This window comes from Emys orbicularis, chromosome 3, assembly GCF_028017835.1.
Source record: "Emys orbicularis isolate rEmyOrb1 chromosome 3, rEmyOrb1.hap1, whole genome shotgun sequence".
NCBI lineage: Eukaryota > Metazoa > Chordata > Testudines > Emydidae > Emys > Emys orbicularis.
In genome coordinates this window covers 1067967-1091837 of record NC_088685.1, presented here as the reverse complement: position 1 = coordinate 1091837, position 23871 = coordinate 1067967, and the positions used below count along the sequence as shown (strand labels likewise).

The following is a 23871-nucleotide window of genomic DNA, read 5'->3' as shown; positions in this document are numbered from 1 at the left end:
GGTGCTGGCGGGGTGAGGTGCTTTGTCACTCACTCCAGTCCCTTCCCCCCGGCCGGGCTCCCGCAGGCTGGGCAGGGGGCCCAGCCGCTCTAGGGAATGAATCAATGAAACCTGCTGGGGCGGCACTGAATGGCTGCACATTTATCAATGGAGGGACGGAGAGGAGCTGTCGGAAGCGCTGCCCAGGGAGACACAGCCAGGCAGGTTCTGGGCCCCTGTCCCAGCCACCCTCAGGGGCACACACTGGAGTCCGGCCGCTCCCCTTAGCATCACCCGCGGGTGACCAGCTTCCCCGTCGCCCACGGGACACCCAGCTCATCCCTCGTCCATGCGCCGGCACCACGTCTCTCTTACTTGTGCGCCAGGCCTGACTCAGTCGGGAAAGCCAGAGCCCGGCCAGCTGAGGGCCTGCTGGTCCTTCGGGGGGGGGGGGACTTCTGCCCCAGCTGTTCCCCAGGTGCCGATTGCTGCTGGTGCAGGGGGGGTGAGTGGCACCGTGGCGGCTGGTGCCTCTCCGGGCTGTTCTCCGGGCAGTCTCCTGCTTTGGCAGAACGGAATGTGTGAGCCGAACCCCTTGGCTAGTGGTGCCAGGCGCCTCCCTGGAGCTGCTTCCTGAGCCCGGCCACCTCAGGCCTTTGCTGGCCATCTGAGCCCCTGGGGAGCCTGCCCGGAGCAGTAATCCCCCAGTTGTGGGACCGGGGTCCACGCCCTAGCACCAATCCGTAGGCCTCAGCAGCTGGACCGGGCTCCGGGGGCTGGGCGCTGACTGAGGGTGCCAGGTGTGGCACAGGCTTCAGCCACAGATGGTGTGACAGAAGCAGCAGTTCTGGGAAAGGAACCTGTCCCGAGCTGCCAAAGGCAGTGACCTATTTTAGAGGCTCAGGTTTTCGAAGCCAAATGACGCCGCTGACTCTTCCGGGCCCGCGTGGCAGTTGGCCCAGCCCAGCGAGCGGAGACGCATGGTCTGACGTCATCAGAGGCTGCGGCAGAGCCCGGGCAGTGTGGCCCCAGGGGCGCTCAGGGCTAAGGCAGGAAGGGGGCAGACTCTGCCCACCAGCTTATGCCCTTGGGGTACTCCCAAGTGGGACCCACAGGCTGCGGGCTTCCGCTCAGGCCCATGGCTGGAGTTGGCACATGGGCTGGTGTAGGGTCAGCAGGCAGGAGGGGAGCACACAGCGGGGGGCTGAGAGAGGGCCCTGAAAACACCAGCGCTCCCCCTCAAAGCCAGGCCAGGGAGCTGCGCAGCCTGGGGCCAGAGCTGCCTCCGGCCTGGTGTAACGATGCTGGTTCTGGCGGGACCCAACTGAGAGTGCCAATTCAGGACAAATTGCTTAAAACAGGGCAATTACAGCCCAAGGAAGTCACACAAGCAATTCCCTCAGACTCTCCAGTTTCCCAGTATCACCACCAGTGCCACTTGTGATGGGGACAAATGGTTATGAAAACCAATACCCCAGTAAAAGAAAAAAGGTTCTCCTGATCCCATAGGACCAAGCCCCAGACCCAGGTCAATATACAAATCAGATCTTACCCACAAATCATGCTGTTGCCAACCCTTTAGAATCTAAAATCTAAAGGTTTATTCATAAAAGGAAAAAGATAGAGATGAGAGCTAGAATTGGTTAAATGGAATCAATTACATACAGTAATGGCAAAGTTCTTGGGTCAGGCTTGTAGCAGTGATAGAATTAACTGCAGGTTTAAATCAAGTCTCTGGAGTACATCCCTAGCTGGGATGGGTCCTCAGTTCTTTGTTCAGAGCTTCTGTTTGTAGCATAGTCCCTCCAGAGGTATGAAGCAGGATTGAAGATAAGATGGAGATGAGGCATCAGCCTTTTATAGTCTTTTCCAGGTGTAAGAACACCTCTTTGTTCTCACTGTGGAAAATTACAGCAAAATGGAGTCTGGAGTCACATGGGCCAGTCCCTGCATACTTTCATAGATTCATAGATTCTAGGACTGGAAGGGACCTCGAGAGGTCATCGAGTCCAGTCCCCTGCCCGCATGGCAGGACCAAATACTGTCTAGACCATCCCTGATAGACATTTATCTAACCTACTCTTAAATATCTCCAGAGATGGAGATTCCACAACCTCCCTAGGCAATTTATTCCAGTGTTTAACCACCCTGACAGTTAGGAACTTTTCCCTAAAGTCCAACCTAGACCTCCCTTGCTGCAGTTTAAGCCCATTGCTTCTTGTTCTATCCTCAGAGGCTAAGGTGAACAAGTTTTCTCCCTCCTCCTTATGACACCCTTTTAGATACCTGAAAACTGCTATCATGTCCCCTCTCAGTCTTCTCTTTTCCAAACTAAACAAACCCAATTCTTTCAGCCTTCCTTCATAGGTCATGTTCTCAAGACCTTTAATCATTCTTGTTGCTCTTCTCTGGACCCTTTCCAATTTCTCCACATCTTTCTTGAAATGCGGTGCCCAGAACTGGACACAATACTCCAGCTGAGGCCTAACCAGAGCAGAGTAGAGCGGAAGAATGACTTCTCGTGTCTTGCTCACAACACACCTGTTAATACATCCCAGAATCAGGTTTGCTTTTTTTGCAACAGCATCACACTGTTGACTCATATTTAGCTTGTGGTCCACTATAACCCCTAGATCCCTTTCTGCCGTACTCCTTCCTAGACAGTCTCTTCCCATTCTGTATGTGTGAAACTGATTTTTTCTTCCTAAGTGGAGCACTTTGCATTTGTCTTTGTTAAACTTCATCCTGTTTAACTCAGACCATTTCTCCAATTTGTCCAGATCATTTTGAATTATGACCCTGTCCTCCAAAGCAGTTGCAATCCCTCCCAGTTTGGTATCATCCGCAAACTTAATAAGCGTACTTTCTATGCCAATATCTAAGTCGTTAATGAAGATATTGAACAGAGCCAGTCCCAAAACAGACCCCTGCGGAACCCCACTCGTTATGCCTTTCCAGCAGGATTGGGAACCATTAATAACAACTCTCTGAGTACGGTTATCCAGCCAGTTATGCACCCACCTTATAGTAGCCCCATCTAAATTGTATTTGCCTAGTTTGTCGATAAGAATATCATGCGAGACCGTATCAAATGCCTTACTAAAGTCTAGGTATACCACATCCACAGCTTCTCCCTTATCCACAAGACTCGTTATCCTATCGAAGAAAGCTATCAGATTGGTTTGACATGATTTGTTCTTTACAAATCCATGCTGGCTGTTCCCTATCACCTTACCACCTTCCAAGTGTTTGCAGATGATTTCCTTAATTACTTGCTCCATAATCTTCCCTGGCACAGAAGTTAAACTAACTGGTCTGTAGTTTCCTGGGTTGTTTTTATTTCCCTTTTTATAGATGGGCACTGTATTTGCCCTTTTCCAGTCTTCTGGAATCTCTCCCGTCTCCCATGATTTTCCAAAGATAATAGCTAGAGGCTCAGATACCTCCTCTATTAGCTCCTTGAGTATTCTAGGATGCATTTCATCAGGCCCTGGTGACTTGCAGGCATCTAACTTTTCTAAGTGATTTTTAACTTGTTCTTTTTTTATTTTATCTGCTAAACCTACCCCCTTCCCATTAGCATTCACTATGTTAGGCATTCCTTCAGACTTCTCGGTGAAGACCGAAACAAAGAAGTCATTAAGCATCTCTGCCATTTCCAAGTTTCCTGTTACTGTTTCTCCCTCTTCACTAAGCAGTGGGCCTACCCTGTCTTTGGTCTTCCTCTTGCTTCTAATGTATTGATGATAAGTCTTCTTGTTTCCCTTTATTCCTGTAGCTAGTTTGAGCTCATTTTGTGCCTTTGCCTTTCTAATCTTGCCCCTGCATTCCTGTGTTGTTTGCCTATATTCATCCTTTGTAATCTGTCCTAGTTTCCATTTTTTATATGACTCCTTTTTATTTTTTAGATCATGCAAGATCTCGTGGTTAAGCCAAGGTGGTCTTTTGCCACATTTTCTATCTTTGCTGAGTTACAAGGCGTATCTGCCTTCCCTCAATGGGTCAGTTGTAGCTGATGGTCCTTAATGGGCCATCAAGCAGGCTAGGCAGAGCTGACACCAGCTTGTCTGGGATGTCACCCAGAAGCAGAGCATAAGTTTGAAATACAGACAGTATAGAGCCAATATTCATAACTTCAACTACAAAACTGATACACACATATAAACAGCATAATCATAACCAGCCAACCATAACCTTGTCTTAGACACCTCATTTGACCCCCTTTATACAAGATTTGGTGCCACTACAGGACTTTGGTTGCAACCATGTTCTATATGGTCCCAGTTCAAATCAATAACGTGACTGTCACGGAGTATGGGGGACTCAGGGCCCTGCACCCCTGGCTTCCTGCGATCCACCATGACTCTCAGCCAGCCAGTAAAGCAGAAGGTTTATTTAGACGACAGGAATACAGTCCAAGACAGGTCTTGCAGGCGCAGAAAACAGGATACCCCTCAGTTAGGTCCCTCTCGGAGTCCCCGGGCACCCTAGCCCCCCTGGGAGGTCAGAGCCGTGTCTGCCTCCCAGCCATGGTCACTAGCTACCTCCTGAAACTCTGCCTTCAGCGACCCCTCCCACAGCCTTTGTTCAGTTTCCCGGGCAAAGGTGTCACCTGGCCCCAGCCCCCTCCTGGGTTCTCATGTTACATGCTCAGGTATTCTCCATCGGTCAGTCTCCCATCCCCCAATGCAGACTATCCTAGCCACACTCCCCTGTCAGCATTCACAGACCACATTAAGAACAGTCCCAGTTCGTCACAGTGACACCTGCTGTGTCCCCAGCAGAGGTGTGGTCCCACCGCTGTGTTTTAGCCATGAATGAGCCCCTGCTGGCTCAGGCCTTCCAGGGCTGCTCCACAGCATTTAAGGTGGCGTCGCCACCTGCGGGGCTTGAGCCAGGAGCCCCCGGCCGCTCTTGGGGTCCGTTGGCACAGCGATAAAAGCCCTGCGGCCTGGGTCTAGCAATGGCTGTGTGGCCGTTAGCCCTTGCTCCGGGAGCCTCCAGCCTTGCGGACACACATGTCCGTCCCTCATCCCCTCCGGGGGGCGGCAGGGCTTGCTACGGTTTGCCTTTGATCCGCCCACGGCGTGCGGGGGGTGACCGCCAGGCAGAGCTCGGAGGTGCTGTACGGGCAGCCGCTGGGACCCTGAGCCTGGAGCTGGTGTTAAAGGGATGCGGATGACATCTGAGAACCGCCCGGCAGCCCTTGTGACTAGCCGCCCTGCTCTGGCCCCCAGGGGCTGCTTTGCTCTGCTGGCCCCGCGGTGCATGGGCAGTGATCGCTGCAGAGCAGGCCCCACAGGTTTGTGGATGTTGATTGCACTTGGTTCCTCATGATGTGGGTCGCTGTGCTGCAGGGAGCAGTGGGGGCTCAGCAGGGGGCACTCTCCCCAGCAGTCAGTGCTGGCCCCACTGCCCCAGTGTGGCACTAGGGGGCCTGTGAACATAAGAATGGCCACACTGGGTCAGAGCAAAGATCCATCTAGCCCAGTATCCGGTCTTCCGCCCGTGGCCAATGCCAGGTGACCCAGAGGGAATGAACAGAACAGGGAATCATCAAGTGATCCATCCCGTTGCCCATTCCCAGCTCCTGGCAAACAGAGGCTAGGGACACCATCCCTGCCCATCCTGGCTAATAGCCATTGATGGACCTATCCTCCATGAATGTATCTAGTTCGTTTTTGAACCATGTTATGGTCTTGGCCTTCACAATATCCTCTGGCAAGGAGTTCCACAGGTTGACTGTGTGTTGTGTGACGAAATACTTCCTTTGGTTTGTTTTAAACCTGCTGCCTATTAATTTCATTGGGTGGCCCCTAGTTCTTATGTTATGAGAAGGAGTAAATAACACTTCCTTACTTTCTCCACACCAGTCATGATTTTATAGACCTTTATCATAACCCCCTTAGTCTTCTCCTTGCCAAACTGAAAAGTCCCAGTCTTATTAATCTCTCCTCATATGGCAGCTGTTCCATCCCCGAATCATTTTGTTGCCCTTCTCTGACCCTTTTCCAATTCCAATATATCTTTTTTGAGATGGGGAGACCACATCTGCACACAGTATTCAAGGTGTGGGTGTACCATGGATTTATACAGTGGCAATATGTTTTCTGTCTTATTATCGATAATGGTTCCTAATATTTTGTTAGTTTTTTTTTTTTTTTACTTCTGCTGTACATCGAGCAGATGTTTTCAGCTGTGAGCACTGGTGGGGGGGGGGGTCCCGCTCCTGGTCCGCGCTCCTGACCCAGCTGTGGGTGCGGGGGGGGGGGGGGGGGCAGCAGGTGTCCACACTCTGACCGAGCTGGGGGCTGCTTTTTGCAGGGTCCCTGGTGGGAGTCGGAGATGTGATCTCTCAGCAGCTGGTGGAAAGAAGGGGCCTGAGAGGGCACAGCAGTCGCAGGACGCTGAAGATGATGGCCATTGGCTTCTGCTTTGTGGTGAGTGCCGCCCCCCCAGGGCCCGCTGGGAGCAGAGCGGGGGACCCATTGCAACAGGCTGTGTGCACGCCAGCATGCAGAGCCGGCCTGGCGCCGGGCGTGCGAGGAGCAGGCAGCGGCTGCAGAATTCTACCCCTGGGGCTGGCAGTGCCTCCCGACAGGCAGCCATGGGACTCTGCCATGCTGGGGGCGAGCCTAGGGTGGGGGACATCAGCACTCCACGGCTGCCCGCTGCCCAGGCTCTGGCCCTAGGAGCTGCTCCCAGGCCCTGCAGTCTGTGCTGCTGCAGGCGAAGTGCTGAGTGGTGCTGGAACCAGCCAGGAGCCAATTCGATTATGTGGCACTTGGCCGCTCTGCCGCTCCCATGCCCTTGTGTCGAACAACTCCTGGCTTGAGTCTAGCGCTGAGGAGCCTGGGAGAGGGAGCAGCTCCCTGGGACAGGCCCAGCGCTCAGATCCCTGCCTGCCCCCACCAGCTGCTCCCACTCACGCTGCAGTTCTCACTCCGGAGCTCGGCCTCTGCCCAGCCAGCGCGGGCAGACAGGTGGGTGTATCTGCGGCCTGGCACACGGCACAGGCAGCCCTTGGAGAGCCCAGAGAAGTGACGGTTACAGCCCAGCCCAGCCTGGTCAGCCAGCGCCCAGCCCAGCTGCAGTGACCCCCGTGGTTCAAACTCTGTCCCCCCGTCTGTCCGATCTCCTTTGTCAGACTCCCGGGGTGCCCCCGACTGCTCCCCACAGCCCACACTTAACCCCCCCCCAGGCCTTTGTTCCCGAGCTGGGGGATGTGGCTCAGCCCCCTGCAGAGAGGTGGGACGGCCACGTCTCTATGGGTTGCTGGTCGCCAGGTGTCCACGTCCCGGCCATTAGATCTGCCCTTGTCTTCTCAAGAGCTGGAGATGGGCCCTAAGGGCCTAGGCCGCCAGGCGCCATCCACCCCTGTGTCTTCGCCTGCCCCAGAGCTCCCACCTGTGGGGGAACAGTGCCGCACACAGGGGAAACTGAGGCTCTCCCTTGCAGCCTGTTCTGGCCCCAAGGCCCTGGGGGCGCTGTGCTGCAGGGAGAGGGGCAGGGGGCACTGTCCTCTCACGGTCAGTGCTGGCCTTGCCTTCCGTCTGAGAGCTCAACATACTGCATAGGCTCCCCTGCTTCCCAGCCAGGAGCTCAGTCAGGATCAGGTGGGGAAACTGAGGCCCAGAGAAAGCTGGGGACTCTCCCAAGGCAGGCAGTGACGGAGCTGACGAAAAGACCTCCGCGCCCTGGCATCCAGCCCTGTTTCTCCCGTTCGTGTTTGTTTCGAGAGCCCCAGGGATCTGTACCGGCTGCAGCCACCATTGCCCGGTGCTCTCCGCAGGGTTCCTCCTCGCCCTGCTGGTTCCGAGGGAAGATGCCCCTCGTGCTCCGGCTGCACTGGGCGGCCCCCAGCCTGTGTGGTGGAGGTCTGTGCCGAGCTCTGGCTGCAGTGTGAGTTCTCAGGGTGCCTCCCTGGCCGTCGCGGGGGGCGTTGTCTCCTCGGTGCCCACAGCTGAACCAGACTTTGCTGGCTCTCCTGGGGGATCTCCTGCCAGGCTGCGGACCTGCACTGGGCCCCAGGGTCGATACTGGCCTGTCACTCTCCCCTCCGGATCACTGCCTGAGCTCTCAGCGCCCGCCAGCCCCTCCCCCACGTTGGCTCTGGGCCTTGTGCTCAGAGAGAAGAGGGCTCCATTCCCAGCCACTTGCTTGCAGCGTAGCCATGCACAACCTCCCCCATGCCCTGTGCCTCAGTTTCCCCTCGGCACCAGGGCAGAATGGCCTGACCCTCCTGCATAGAATCACAGAAGATCAGGGTTGGAAGGGACCTCAGGAGGTCATCTAGTCCAACCCCCTGCTCAAAGCAGGACCAATCCCCAACTAAATCATCCCAGCCAGGGCTTTGTCAAGCCTGACCTTAAAAACCTCTAAGGAAGGAGATTCCACCACCTCCCTAGGTAACCCATTCCAGTGCTTCACCACCCTCCTAGTGAAAAAGTGTTTCCTAATATCCAACCTACACTTCCCCCACTGCAACTTGAGACCATTACTCCTTGTTCTGTCATCTGCCACCACTGAGAACAGTCTAGATCCATCCTCTTTGGAACCCCCTTTCAGGTAGTTGAAAGCAGCTATCAAATCCCCCCTCATTCTTCTCTTCTGCAGACTAAACAATCCCAGTTCCCTCAGCCTCTCCTCATAAGTCATGTGCTCCAGCCCCCTCTTCATTTTTGTTACCCTCCGCTGGACTCTTTCCAATTTTTCCACATCCTTCTTGTAGTGTGGGGCCCAAAACTGGACACACTACTCCAGATGAGGCCTCACCAATGCAGGGGCAGGGGAGGCATTTTCTGTCTGTGGGGGGCTCTGTGATGCCCATCAGGGGGCGTTGGCCCAGGACATGCCCTCTTCCCTGCTGTAGGGAGCGTGTGTAGGGAAGGCCCGTCAGTCAGTCTGTATGTCTGTGGGGCACGTAGCCCAGTGCATGGCCGATGCCTTGAACCCGTGCTTTCTGCAATCCCATCTGAGCCCAGGAGGTGGAGCTCCAGGGACCACAGCAGGCCCCTCCTGGGCTGACCCCGTGACAGGATCCTGGAACTGGGGTAGCGCTTTGCCTTCTTAACTCTCCAGCCTGGGCTGTCTCCCACAATGCTTTGCTAGTGACAGGCAGCAAACCCCTCCAGGTGCTGTGATCACTGAGCACAACCGCCTGTGGAGCCCCACACCCAGCTAGATTCCAGGAATGCTCCCAGAGCCACTCACGAATCGCACAGAGACAGGCACCAGCTCCGAGCCTTGTACCTCCGAGCTGTACCGTCCTGCCCTGGTCAGAAGCCTGGTGAGTGTAAGTACATGACCTGGTCCGCCCACCCCTCGATGTGGAGAGGACCCACACCAGCCTTTGTAACCTGAGCTGAGGTTTCCTAAACACTTCCAGCAAAACACCCTGTTTAAGGTAAAATCTAAACCAGGTTTATTAACTACAGACAGATGTTCTGGGATTATACGTGGTCGGCACAAAAGGTCAGAGATAGTTACCAGAGAAAAGAAGAGGTGAGCACACAGTCTAAATCAGTTTTCTCACTTCACTGGATGTTATAGTTCTTGATACACAGGCTTCCCCTTAAGCCTGGGACCAGCTGAAGTCTTTGTCTTCTCAGCGTTCTGTTGCTTCCAGCGTAGGTGGGGGAGGAGAAAGGCCAAGGCAGGATCCCCTCAGTCCATGTACCTGGAAAACATTAGCCCAGACATGTCCTGGTGGGCTTTGCTGCCTCACAGAGTTGAGCAGTCCCCCATTGGGTGATGCTTGGGCAGCCCTCTTACAGCATTGTAAATCCCGTGTCTACAAGTCCCTTGCTGATTAATGGGTGTTTAACACCTTCCTGAGTGGGGATCACCTCCTGTGTTGTCACTAGCAAACTGACAGCATAGTTCAGTAACAACCATACAGCAAATCTCATCACTTCACACACACGAACGATATATGTCTTTGGACAGAACAGCGGGTTTCAGCAGATCATGACCTTTCCTATCATACCTTACATGGCCTGCTTTGTATGAAATACGATTATATGATGAGAGTGAATATGGGGGTTCCAGGGTGCTGCTTTGAGGTACAGAGTGCCAGACCCCCTTTCTCCCGCAGGGCCCTGTGGTGGGAGGCTGGTACCAGCTCCTGGATCGACTTATTCCGGGAAACACCAGGATGGTGGCGTTGAAGAAGATGGCGCTGGATCAGGTCTGTAAAGGAAGCGTTTCTGGGGGAGGACTGAGGAAAGTGGGTGCGCGGGGAGGATGCACCTGGGAGGCACATGAGGTTGGGGGGCTGGGGGGAGGTGAGTGCCCGAGAGGGAATGGGGGGTGGGGCTGCGACAGGTGGGTGCCCAGGAGGTGGGGTGCAGGAGATGGGTGCCCATGGGGAGAGGGGTACATCTGTGCCCTCGCAGCCATGTGCATTTGCACATGCATTTCCTGGGCCGGGGCCTGCCTGCGCTCCAGGCCACGTAGCACATGCCCAGGCTCCAGCACTGCCTGGGGCTTCCCCCCGCCAGGCTCCCCTGCCCTGGCCGTTGCTGTGGGAACCTTCCCCTTGGCTGCCCCATGAACAATGGGTCCCAGCGTGCATTGTTCCATGCTCAGAGCAGCCCGCCTGCATTGCACGCTGGGGCTGGGGTCTCCCAGGGCAGTTCTGCGGCAGAGATGGGGGCAGGCTGGGCTGGAGCCCTCCAAGGAGCTGCATTTGGGCAAAGGAGTGCATCCCCTCACCTCCTGCCCCCCAGAGCTCAGGCCAGAGCCCCCCGGCCCCTGTGCCCAGGGCCTGGCCAGGCTGGGTTCTCAGCAGGGCCAGGTTATCGAGTGGGCCCAGCCTGGGTGCAGAGGGCTGGCCGGGGGGGGCTGCAGGGCACTCACTCCTGGCTCCCTTTAGGTGGGGTTTGCACCTTGCTTCCTGGGCTGTTTCTTGGCCATCGCCGGGGCACTCAACGGCCTGTCCGCCGAGGAGAGCTTGGCCAAGATGCGACGGGTGAGTCCCAAGCCGTGCTGGGGGCAATACAGCCCCCAGGAACTGCAGCTTGTGCTCGCCACTTCCTGTCCCAAGCTGCTGGGGGGCTGCCCGGCGGGAGCCTGGTGGGAGTCGCTGGGGGGCGGGGAGAGCAGGGGGGAGGGGGCATTACTAGAGGGGCCCAGCAGGACCCCCATGATCCTCTGCTAGCCACAGGTGCTGGGGGTTGGGGGGGACCTGTCTGCGTTGGCAGCTCCCTAAAGCCGTTAGCAGATGGCTCGTCCACACCGTGGTCTGAGACCAACGCAAGCGGCTGAGTCAGCAAGTGCCGAGTGACTCACCCGGCGAGCCGGTGCCCCGGCCCTCCCCCAGCGCCCTGCGCCGCTCTCCGGCTGTGAGTCAGCGCGCAGCCCGGGCTCTGGCACCGGCGAGCCCAGTCCCCGCCATGAGTCACCACGTGGGAGCGGGGCCAGCCAGGCCGGGGACGGGCTGCTCCCCCAGCGAGGCAGCGTGCTCCGGCTCTCGCCGGAGCCAAGAGGGGTAGCTGGCACCCCTCTGCCAGTCCCTCTGCAGCGAGTCCTGAGGGCACACGGAGACTCTGCCCGGGCTGCTTCCTCCTGCCAGGGGCACCAGGCCACGCGCCTGCTGCTTGCCCTGGGTCCCGGGCACAGAGCCCCCTCCCTCCTCTGCAGGCGATGGGGGGGCTGCTGAGTGAGACCTGGAGGGAGCCAAGCTCCGTGTGTGTGGGGTGGGGGGGACCCCTCTCCGCTCCCAGCGCTCCCCGGCCGGGCTCTGAGCCTGCAGCCCCTGCTCCTGGTGGCTGGCGCATTCCCTCAGCAGCCACCTGCCCAGTGCTGTGGGCGCGCCTGGGTGTAGAGGGGGCTTGGCCAGGGGGATCCATCCCTAAACTGCCTCCCTTGCCCCAGGGATCACCCTGCCCTTGCCCCTCACTGACGCCGTGCTGTGCCCCATGTGACGAAGTGGGGATGTTCTCAATGTTGTCGTGGACTCGCAGGCCTCGGTGCTCTCAGCTCCCCACGGTTTCCAGGAAGAACCCCTAGTGTGCCAGCCCTTCTCCAGGTCACCACGTCTCTCCCAGGGTCAAGCTGCAGACTCCTCTGCCCCTGGGACCACTCGCCGCAGTCCCCAGGGGGACCCTGTTACTGCAACAGTTCTTCTCGCTGGTCACAGGGGTTAAGCGTAGCTCCTCCGCCCCCGAAACCACCCCTCCCTGAGCCTTCAGCACGCCTGGTCCTCGTCAATCCCCCTTCGTTTTACTGCTCCCCAGTCACTTACTGCAGGAAGCACCATCCACGGGGTGCAGCACATCCCACCGCTGCCACCAGTTGTCATGGAGTCACCGGGGCGATGCTCTGGAACTGCTCCCCACAAAGCCAGTCAGGACTCTGGGGGAGCCTCCTCTCTCTGAGCATAGGGTCTCCAGGGCAAGAAGCTTCCACAGCTTCCACCTTCCTGGGTCTGAGCTTGGCGCATTCAGCATCCCCCTTTCACACTGTGCGCTTCCCACAGTGAGTCCGCACAGGCGGTGTCCTGGGGAAGCCAGAGGGCCGTGCACCCCACCTCCACAGTCAGATGTGACTCTCAACAAGCCGGTAAAATGGAAGGTTTATTAGACGACAGGAACACAGTCCAAAACAGAGCTTGTAGGTACAGAGAACAGGACCCCTAAGTCAGGTCCATCTTGGGACCGGGGGGGCCAGAGCCCCATCTGGGCCTCTCTCCATTTCACACTAGGGCTTCTTCCTGGAAACCATGGGGAGCTGAGAGCACACGGGCCTGCGAGTCCACGACAACATTAAGAACATCCCCAGTTCGTCACACCCCACAGCACCCCAGCTCGGCGGGAACTCCAGCCATGTCGGGCCCATGTAGAGGTCTGGTCTTTGGTAGCCATGGGCCAGGGCAAGCTTTCCGGTGTGTGTCAGGGAGCTGGTGGGCCCCCTGGCTGGCACGACCATAACTGCTCCCTGGAAGGGCTCCCCGTGGGCACCAGCCTTGACTGCTGGCCTGGCAGGGCTGAGCCGATGTGCCCAGCCGGGGCACAGCCCGATGCTGGCTAGTGTTGGGCGGGTCCCTGGTGTGGCACACGGCTTCCTGGACACACTGGGGGATCTGCTCCAGAGCCTGCGTGGGGCCAGGGCGAGCCGGGCGTGGCCCAGTGAGGGGCGGGGGGTGGGAGGCTGATCCGTGCCCGCACGCCAGGATATAAATAGCCTGACAAAAATACACTCCAAGCCCAGCCAGAAAAGCAACAGCGGAACCTCCCCGCCCCAGGATGACATCAGCAGCTTCGAGCTCCACAGCCATCGCTTCTCCTTGAGCCCGTGCCAAAGGTCGCCCCAGAGAGCATGGGCACCAGGCCAGGGGAGTGGGGCGTGTCCAGCCCGCAGGCCAGGGGAGTGGGGCGTGTCCAGCCCGCGTGCCAGGCCAGGGGAGTGGGGCGTGTCCAGCCTGCGTGCCAGGCCAGGGGAGTGGGGCGTGCCCAGCCCGCGTGCCCAGGCCAGGGGAGTGGGGCGTGCCCAGCCCGCGTGCCCAGGCCAGGGGAGTGGGGCGTGCCCAGCCCGCGTGCCCAGGCCAGGGGAGTGGGGCGTGTCCAGCCTGCGTGCCCAGGCCAGGGGAGTGCGGCGTGTCCAGCCCGCAGGCCAGGGGAGTGGGGCGTGCCCAGCCCGCAGGCCAGGGGAGTGGGGCGTGTCCAGCCCGCAGGCCAGGGGAGTGGGGTGTGCCCAGCCCACGTGCCCAGGCCAGGGGAGTGGGCGTGCCCAGCCCACGTGCCAGGCCAGGGGAGTGGGGCGTGCCCAGCCCGCGTGCCCAGGCCAGGGGAGTGGGGCGTGCCCAGCCTGCGTGCCAGGTCAGGGGAGTGGGGCATGTCCAGCCTGCGTGCCCAGGCCAGGGGAGTGGGGCGTGCCCAGCCCGCGTGCCCAGGCCAGGGGAGTGGGGCGTGTCCAGCCTGCGTGCCAGGCCAGGGGAGTGGGGTGTGCCCAGCCCGCGTGCCCAGGCCAGGGGAGTGGGGCGTGCCCAGCCCGCGTGCCCAGGCCAGGGGAGTGGGGCGTGCCCAGCCCGCGTGCCCAGGCCAGGGGAGTGGGGCGTGTCCAGCCTGCGTGCCCAGGCCAGGGGAGTGGGGCGTGTCCAGCCCGCAGGCCAGGGGAGTGGGGCGTGCCCAGCCCGCGTGCCCAGGCCAGCGGAGTGGGGCGTGTCCAGCCCGCAGGCCAGGGGAGTGGGGTGTGCCCAGCCCACGTGCCCAGGCCAGGGGAGTGGGCGTGCCCAGCCCACGTGCCAGGCCAGGGGAGTGGGGCGTGCCCAGCCCGCGTGCCCAGGCCAGGGGAGTGGGGCATGCCCAGCCTGCGTGCCAGGTCAGGGGAGTGGGGCATGTCCAGCCTGCGTGCCCAGGCCAGGGGAGTGGGCGTGTCCAGCCCGCGTGCCAGGCCAGGGGAGTGGGGCGTGCCCAGCCCGCGTGCCCAGGCCAGGGGAGTGGGGCGTGCCCAGCCTGCGTGCCCAGGCCAGGGGAGTGCGGTGTGCCCAGCCCATGTCCCCTGATGGCTGCTTGGGCCGGCCTTGCAAATAACTGGCCTTGTTCACTCCCTACAGGATTACCCGGACGCGCTGCTCACCAACTATTACGTAAGTGCAGGTGCTGCTCCAGCGCGGCAAGCCGGTTCCCCAGGCGCTCCAGGGCCGGCCCTGCAAGCTGGGGCCTTCCCTCTGCCCCGCACCCTGGCAGAGCATCTCCTGCTGGGGCCCCTGCACCAGGCCCTTGCCAACCGGCCAGCCAGCGCTCCTGCCCCACGGGACTGCCCAGGGCGCCCCCTGTCTCCCGTGGGGCCAGGGGGGGCTGGGTCTGCCCAGGGCTCCCCCTCCCCCAGTTATGTATTTACCCACCAGGAATTTGGGGGAATTTTCCTTACCAAGTGTCCCACTCCCTGTGGGTGCCCCCAGTGCCGGGGGGCGGGCTGGGGGGTGTGCTGGGGGGAGGGGCTGAGGCTGGGCATCCGGCTGGCAGCCCTGCTGCAGGGTCCCCATCGGCATGTGCCTAAGGGGCCCCTCCCCACGTCCTGTCTTCTCTCTTTCAGCTCTGGCCAGCCGTGCAGATTGCCAACTTCTACTTCATTCCCCTGAACCACAGGTCAGGCCCCCGCCTGCCCCCTACCCCCTTGGGTGCCCCAGTGCCCCCCCACCCTGCCCCCTGCCCTGCTCCCTCTCTGCCTGCTTCCCTGCCCTGCCTCCACCTGCCCTGGGACCCCACCCGCCCCCCGACCCTTGGGTGCCCCAGCACCCCCCCACCCTGCTCCCCCGCCCTGCCCCCGCCTGCCCCCCACCCCCTTGGGTGCCCCAGCACCCCCCCACCCTGCCCCCTGCCTGTGCCATGGCTCCCATCTGCCCCCCTGCCCTGCCCCCACCTGCCCTGCTCCCGCCCTGCCCTCACTTGCCCCAGCTCAGGAAGGCTGTGTGCTAGGGGACAGCGGGGGCCGGGACACCGAGTGGGGTGTGCAGCTTGGGGTTTCCCCTGCTGGGGCGACAGCTGCTGCCCAGGGAGGAAGGGGCCTGACCAGGAGCCTCCGGCCAGCCCCGGCCCCTCACCGTCTGCCCCGGAGCGCAGGGCCCAGCTCCGCCCCAGGCTAATGGGAGCCGCAAGGCGGCCTGGCCTGAGGCCTGGGGGCTGGCCAGCAACGGGCAGAGCCTCGCCCGGCAGCTGCCCCATGTGTGCGTCAGGCCCAGCCCGTCGCTGACCCGGCTCCCACCTCTGTCCCAGGCTGGCTGTCGTGCAGGTGGTGGCTGTCGTCTGGAATTCCTACCTGTCCTGGAAGGCGAACCAGCTGTGAGGCCCTGGCGCCGGCGCCCCTCCCATCACCCCCTAGCCCGGTCTCCCCCAGTCTCCCGCCCGGCCTGCCCCCCCCACGCCGCACCCTCCTCTGCGACTGCCATAGTGAATGGCCGTTGGGCCGGCGCCCCTCCCATCCCCCCACCCAGCCACAGGGCCCCCCCCACGCCGCACCCTCCTCTGCGACTGCCATAGCGAATGGCCGTGGGGCCGGCGCCTCTCCCCGTTCCCCCCACCCAGCCACAGGGCCCCCCCCATGCCGCACCCTCCTCTGCGATTGCCATAGCGAATGGCCGTGGGGCTGGCCCCCCTCCCCGTTCCCCCCACCCAGCCACAGGGCCCCCCCCACGCCGCACCCTCCTCTGCGACTGCCATAGTGAATGGCCGTGGGGCCGGCCCCTCTCCCCGTTCCCCCCACCCAGCCGCAGGCCCCCCCCCCACGCCGCACCCTCCTCTGCGACTGCCATAGCGAATGGCCGTGGGGCTGGCCCCCCTCCCCGTTCCCCCCACCCAGCCACAGGGCCCCCCCCACGCCGCACCCTCCTCTGCGACTGCCATAGTGAATGGCCGTGGGGCCGGCCCCTCTCCCCGTTCCCCCCACCCAGCCGCAGGCCCCCCCCCACACCGCACCCTCCTCTGCGACTGCCATAGCGAATGGCCGTGGGGCTGGCCCCCCTCCCCGTTCCTTCCACCCAGCCACAGGGCCCCCCCCCATGGCGCACCCTCCTCTGCGACTGCCATAGCGAATGGCCGTGGGGCCGGCCCAGCAGTGGCTCTTGGGGGAGCTCCAGGGGGCCACATCACACAGCAACCATCGAACTGGCCCCCCAGGGCAGCTTCAGCAAAGGAACCGCTGGCACATGGTGCTGGGGGGTCTGAGCTGTGCCCCACGGCTGTCCCCAGCACAGGTGGAGATTGATTCCTGCCCCACGGCTGTCCCCAGGGTGACTGAGCTGCACCCCATGGCGGTCCCTGGCGCCGGGGTAGACCGAGCTGTGCCCCATGGAGGCCCGCGGTGCTGGGGGCGATCGAGCCGTGCCTCTGGTTGGAGAGCCCCTCCCCCGACAGACCCCTCTGAGCCGTTGCCCACGCAGCCCAGGCAAGCTGGGAAGGAACTGGAGAAATAAACGCAGTGACTGGCCTTGCCGTGGCCCTGCTGCTGGGGCTGGGGCTGGGGGTTGGGGGCTGGGGCCGCCCTGGGGGAGCCTTGCTCCAGGGGCCGGGCCGGGGTCCGCAGGAGCCAAGGGCAGCCGGCAGGAGCTGCTCCCCGGGAACCAGGCTCGGCACCGGCAGGTGCCCATGGTCATAACCCGCTGCGCAGGCAGGGCCGACGGGACGCAGCCTTCCTGCAGTGCCTGCTCCTCACGGGGCAGCCGGGGCCAGAGCGCAGAGCGCCCACCTGGCAGTGCCCCTGGGTCGGCCCATCACACGCTGCCATCTGCGCATGGGCAGCACTGACCCGAGGGGCTGGACCAAGGGGTTTCCAGCCAGCCCCCTCGGCTCTGAGCTCTGGGAGCCTCCCACCTCGCGGGGTCCTAGAGCCCGGGCACCAGCTCGCACCGAACATCTGTCCTGCAGCGAAGCAGCCCGAGCCCGGGCTGCAAATTCAGTGTGGACATTGCCCGGGTGACCACACCGGTCCCTTCGGGCTTGGGGATCTCGCATTGCAGCCTGGGTCGCTGTACCAGCCTTGCCAGCCCAGGCCGGAGCCCCACGTCTGCACTGCCATTGCTAGCCGTGCTAGTGCCATTGGTGCCAGCAGGAGGGTGCCAGTCCCTGCTGCGCTCAGCCTGTCTGTGCTGGGGCCAGCCTCGCCATGTGAGAGCTACGCCAACCAGTGGTGTAGCCAGGTCCTAAGTGCAGGGGGAGCAAACCTAAAAAAGGCGCCCCCCTTTGGCTCCTCCTCTGGCCACGCCCTCCCTTGGCTCCTCCTCCGGCCGCACCGGGCCCCCCCACTGGCTCCTCCAGCCGCGCCGCGCCCCCCCCCCCCGGTGTCACGGAGTAAGGGGGGACTCAGGGCCCTGCACCCCCGGCTTCCTGCGATTCACCATGACTCTCAGCCAGCCAGTAAAGCAGAAGGTTTATTTAGACGACGGGAATACAGTCCGAGACAGGTCTTGCAGGCACAGACAACAGGATACCCCTCAGTTAGGTCCATCTTGGGGTCCTCGGGCACCCCAGCCCCCCTCCAGAGGCCAGAGCCCTCCCTGCCTCCAGCCACCTCACCAGCCAGCTTCCCAGAGTCTGCCTTCAGCGACCCCTCCCACAGCCTTTGTTCAGTTTCCCGGGCAAAGGTGTCACCTCGCCCCAGCCCCCTCCTGGGTTCTCATGTTACAGGCTCAGGTATTTCCCTTCAGTCATTCTCCCATCCCCCAATGGAGACCATCCTAGCCACACTCCCCTGTCAGCACTTACAGATCACAGTAAGAACAGTCCCAGTTCGTCACACGGAAGCGGCTGCTTCCCCTGCACCCCACTAGCTACGCTACTGACGCCAACCCCCCTCTGCGCACAAGGTCTCGGGCAGGGGCAGGGGATGCACATCCCTACTTGGTGCCTCAGTTTCCCCCCGAAGCAGGGCTGCTGATGCTAAGCTGGAGCGGCCCTGGGCAGTGCCCATGGGGACAGGGGCTGTGCTCTGGCCCCTCCACTCTGGGCAGAGCGAGCGCGTTAACTCGCCGGGGTGTCAGTGTGTGGGTGAGGCTGCAGAGCCACTTCTGGGGCAGCTGGTGCCTGGCAGCTCGGACATGGCATTGGCTGCACCCCGGCAGGAGGTGGGCACGACTGGTGGGGTGGTGAGGGTGGGGCAATTGGGCCAGGTCCAACCCTCGGGGCCCAGCCACTGCCAACAGTGCAGCAGAAACGTTACCTTCCTGCCCTGCCAGCTCCCGGGCACAAAGGACATCTGGCCCGGATCCCCAGGCCTGGTGCTCTCGCACGGCTCTGGCCCAGTCCCTGGGAGGCCCCCTTCAGTGTGTCAGCCCTGTCAGGGTCACACACTCACTGGGGTGAGCCTCTTGGCTTCCCCATCTCCCGCAACCAAACCTCAGAGCCTTCAGCGTCCCTGGGTCACGGGAGCAAGTCCACCCGAGCTGGACACGAGGGAGACTTGTACACCCAGAAGGAGCAATGCACCCCCACATTCTTTACCCTGCAGTGACTCCCAGCCAGCGGGGTAACTCCCGGGCCAGACCTCATTCCCAGCCGGGGTTCGGTACTCCCCCCCTCCCTTTTGTCTTTGTTTCTTCCATGTCTCAAGCAGTCATCTTGGGTGGGGATTCAGTGAAGAAGGAACCAAGATTAACTCACTCCCCAGCCTTAAATAGGGTTTGCGTGTGGCGAGAATCCTTTGTCTCCCAGTTTGACCCCCCAAGATGGTGTCCAGTATCAGGTGACATGATCACGTGACCCTGCAGTGTTAAAGCAGCATCCCAGGAAACTTCTCAGGAAGGTGGGAGATTAGCATCTTCAAAGTCCTGTCGTTCCCTCTAGTGGCCCATCCAGGCTGATTGCCTACGGTCTGGTGGGCGTTCCCCAGGTGAAAACACAGTTGTAATTGTTACATAGTCAATAATCCTAACTTCAGATACAGAACTGATACATGCACACACAGTGGATAATCGCATTCAGTCAATCAGAACCTTTCCAATGATACCTCACATGATCCATCTTGCATAAAATACATCTTACTTATGCCATCTTCATATCATAAGCATATTTCTATGAAGAATATGGGGCATAATGTCACACCGCCCTCCTTAGATTCCTGCCAGAGGGTTAGTCACTGCTAACGCGAAGGCCGTGTGCCGAATGCCCTCTTTAGGCTTGTCTACACTAGCGCGCGGGGTCGATCTAAAATCCGTGTGTGACGAAGTGACAACGTGAATAACGTAGCTGAAGTCGATGTACTTAGATCTACTTCCCACAGTGTGTTCACTGCAGTAAGTCGACAGCTGATGCTCTCCCGTCCACTCCACTTGCGCTTCTCGTTCTGGTGGAGCACTGGAGTCGACGGGAGAGCGCTCAGCGGTCGATTTATCGCATCTATACTAGATGCAATAAATCAACCCCCACTGGATTGATCGCTTCCTGCCGATCTGGCGGGTAGTGTAGACAAGCCCTTAGTGTTACCAAAAATTGCAGTGTTACCCACAGATGTTTTGGGGTTTCTGGGTTTCTTTTGGGGTTCTGGGTTTCTTTTTCCAAGTTGCCTGAAAGCCTTTGAATGTGCAGCATTGTTAACACAATGTAGATATCAATATCTTTTAGAGGTAGGTTGTCACAGAGTCCCTGGGCGATGCTCTGGAACTGCTCCCCACAAAGCCAGTCAGGACTCTGGGGAGCCTCCTCTCCCATGGAGCAGACTGTCTTCAGGGCAAGAAGCTCACATGGCTTCACCTTCCTGGGTCTGACCCTGAAGCATTCAGCATCTGCCCCTCCGTGCACTTCCCACAGCGAGTCCGCCCAGGCGGGGTCCTGGGGAAGCCACAGGGTCCTGCACCCCCACTTCGCAGTCAGACGTGACACTCAGCCAGCCAGTAACACAGAGGTTTATTAGATGACAGGAACACGGTCTAAAACAGAGCTTGTAGGTCCAGCGAACGGGACCCCTCCGCCAGGTCCATTCTGGGGTCCCGCAAGCCAGACACCCCAGTCTGCCCTCACTCCCCGTCCCCAGCCAGCTCCCAACTGAAACCCTCTCCAGCCTCTCCTTCTCTGCTGAGTTCCTTTCCCAGGCCAGGAGGTCACCTGACCTCTTTGTTCTCCCACACCTTTAGCTATCACCTTGCAGGGGGGAAGGACCTGGCCATTAGTTGCTAGGTGACAGAGGCACCCACACAGTATTCAGAGGAAACATTAACAACAGTCCCACTTCGTCACATCGGTGTCTTGGCATTTAGCCACCTATGCCATGAGCTGGTGTGCCTCCATTTCCCCTTCCACACAGCAATCTAGATTGGTTACGCTTTCTCTGCTGTGCCGAGCTCCAAGCTTGTTCACAGGTCCTAGCTGAGAAACAGTATTCTCATAGGACTTCCTTGTTACCACTCCTAGCCCGTACAAACGTTTCTTCCAAAAATCATGCATGTTACACATTTTTAAAGGATTTACCATCAGCACCAAATTCTTTGTCTCAACCCATAGATTGTGAATGAAGAGGCATAAAATTACAGCAAATTCATGACAGGGCGGCACTTCCAAGTGTGATGGTCATACCACGCATTTTCCAACCCCTTCCTGTACCACCGTATGTGTTCAGATACAGGTTTTCTCTCCCCTTTAGTACAGGTTCTTAATTCAGGCATGTCTTTGGAGCGGTGGGGAGGAAGGGGTGTAAGGAGACCTTGCATGTAATTGACCCTTCCCCTGTGGAGTTGCATTTCATCTCTAGGGCTAAGCCCATGTGATGAATCCACCCCCCCCCCCATCTGGGGCGTCTTTGTGTTTCTCACTCCCATTACTCAGCGACCTGTGCGTAGCTGTTGGGAGGAGTTTACCTGCCCGGGAAATGGCTGCCTCCTCCCCATTAGCATTTTCACTGACACACCAGTTCTCAGACAGAGTTAGTTTTTAGAAATACATCAAGAACAACATTTTGCAAAAGTGGGAACGGGATTGGGGTTCCCTCTGTCACCTCTCTCTGTCCCTGAGAGGTCTGTTGTGTGACGGCTCCCCTCCGGAAGGTCAGTTACACAATTCCCTCCTAAAACCTGAGCCACCGGGACGGTGCCTGGGAGCACGGATGCCAATCCAGCAAATTTCTCCTGGGTAAACCCTCCCATGTAATCAGTGAGGAGACATTTCGGTACTTCCCCACATCCCTGCCTAACTTCCTTCTCTGGGCCTCCCTCTAAGGCACACACCTCTGTGCTCTCTAGAGCGGGATCTAGCCCCTATTCAGCCATGGGCTCACAGCTAACAGCCAGCTCAGTCCTTTCACTGGCAAGCACTGTGCCCTCCTGCCTCTTTGAATTGGGTTTGCCTCCAGCTACAGAGCCGAGGGAACCCTACCCACTGCAGCAGTCTCTAAATTCCACCACCCTCCTTTGGGCTTCTCTCTAGGACACATCGCCCTCTGCATTCTAGAGTGAGATCTGCCCCTTGCTCAACTGCCACCTGGACGGCAGCCTTCTCACAGAGACACAAAACCATCAGAAACCTGATGAGGTTCAACCAGGACAAGTGCAGAGTCCTGCACTTAGGAAGAAAGAATCCCATGCACCACTACAGCCTGGGGACCGAATGGCTAAGCAGCAATTCTGCAGAAAAGGACCTAGGGGTTACAGTGAACAAAAAGTTGGATATGAGTCGACAGTGTGCCATAGAATCATAGAATATCAGGGTTGGAAGGGACCTCAGGAGGTATCTAGTCCCACCCCCTGTTCAAAACAGGACCAACCCCAACTAAATCATCCCAGCCAGGGCTTTGTCAAGCCTGACCTTAAAAACCTCTAAGGAAGGAGATTCCACCACCTCCCTAGGTAACCCATTCCAGTGCTTCACCACCCTCCTAGTGAAATAGTGTTTCCTAATATCCAACCTAGACCTCCCCCACTGCAACTTGAGACCATTGCTCCTTGTTCTGTCATCTGGTACCACTGAGAACAGTCTAGATCCATCCTCTTTGGAACCCTCTTTCAGGTAGTTGAAAGCAGCTATCAAATCCCCCCTCACTCTTCTCTTCTGCAGACTAAACAATCCCAGTTCCCTCAGCCTCTCCTCATAAGTCATGTGCTCCAGCCCCCTAATCATTTTTGTTTCCCTCTGCTGGACCCAATTTTTCCACATCCTTCTTGTAGTGTGGGGCCCAAAACTGGACACAGTACTCCAGATGAGGCCTCACCAATGCCGAATAGAGGGGAATGATCACATCCCTCGATCTGCTGGCAATGCCCCTACTTATACAGCCCAAAATGCCATTAGCCTTCTTGGCAATAAGGGCACACTGTTGACTCATATCCAGCTTCTCGTCCACTGTAACCCCTAGGTCCTTTTCTGCAGAACTGCTGCCTAGCCACTCGGTCCCTAGTCTGTAGCAGTGCATGGGATTCTTCTGTCCTTTGAACCTCATCAGGTTTCTTTCGGCCCAATCCTCTAATTTGTCTAGGTCCCTCTGTATCCTATCCCCACCCTCCAGTGTATCTACCACTCCTCCCAGTTTAGAGTCATCTGCAAACTTGCTAAGAGTGCAGTCCACGCCATCCTCCAGATCATTAATGAAGATATTGAACAAAACCGGCCCCAGGACCTACCCTTGGGGCACTAAACTTGATATCGGCTGCCAAGTAGACATGGAGCCATTGATCACTACCCGTTGAGCCTGATGATCTAGCCAGCTTTCTATCCACCTTATAGTCCATTCATCCAGCCCATATTTCTTTAACTTGCTGGCAAGAAGGCCAACGGCATATTGGGCTGTATTAGTAGGAACATTGTCAGCAGATCGAGGGAAGTGATTATTCCCCTCTACTTGACACTGGTGAGGCCACACCTGGAGTATTGCATCCAGTTTTGGTCCCCCCCACTACAGAAGGGATGTGGACAAATTGAAGAGAGTCCAGCGGAGGGCAACTAAAATGATTAGGGGGTTGGGGCACATGACTTATGAAGAGAGGCTGAGGGTACTGGGGTTATTTAGTCTGCAGAAGAGTGAGGGGGGATTTGATAGCTGCCTTCAACTACCTGAGGGGGGGTTCCAAAGAGGATGGAGCTCGGCTGTTCTCAGTGGTGGCAGATGACAGAACAAGAAGCAATTGTCTCAAGTTGCAGTGGGGGAGGTTTAGGTTGGATATTAGGAAACACTATTTCATTAGGAGGGTGGTGAAGCACTGGAATGGGTTACCTAGGGAGGTGGTGGAATCTCCGTCCTTAGAGGTTTTTAAGGTCAGGCTTGACAAAGCCCTGGCTGGGATGATTTAGTTGGGGATTGGTCCTGCTTTGAGCAGGGGGTTGGTCTAGATGACCTCCTGAGGTCCCTTCCTACTCTAATCTTCTATGATTCTATGGTTCCCTTCCCCCTTGGAGAGAAATCTGTCTTTAGCCTCTGAGCTGTAAGAGCTGGTCTCAACCACACCCACCCCGACAGTAGACTGTGTGCCACTGC

At 59.0% G+C, this 23871-nt stretch overlaps 1 protein-coding gene across 1 annotated transcript in view; it reads left to right on the top strand.

Annotated features, from left to right (window-relative positions):
• The window catches only part of MPV17 (mitochondrial inner membrane protein MPV17), a 29475-nt gene extending 13707 nt beyond the window's left edge, over window positions 1-15768 (top strand). Inside the window, exons 2-7 of the mRNA XM_065402116.1 lie at window positions 6304-6419; window positions 10076-10168; window positions 10856-10951; window positions 14537-14569; window positions 15019-15071; window positions 15699-15768. Coding sequence (XP_065258188.1) covers window positions 6304-6419; window positions 10076-10168; window positions 10856-10951; window positions 14537-14569; window positions 15019-15071; window positions 15699-15768 — 461 coding nt within the window. The remainder of the gene's footprint in view (window positions 1-6303; window positions 6420-10075; window positions 10169-10855; window positions 10952-14536; window positions 14570-15018; window positions 15072-15698) is intronic.
• Window positions 15769-23871: the final 8103 nt, after the last annotated feature.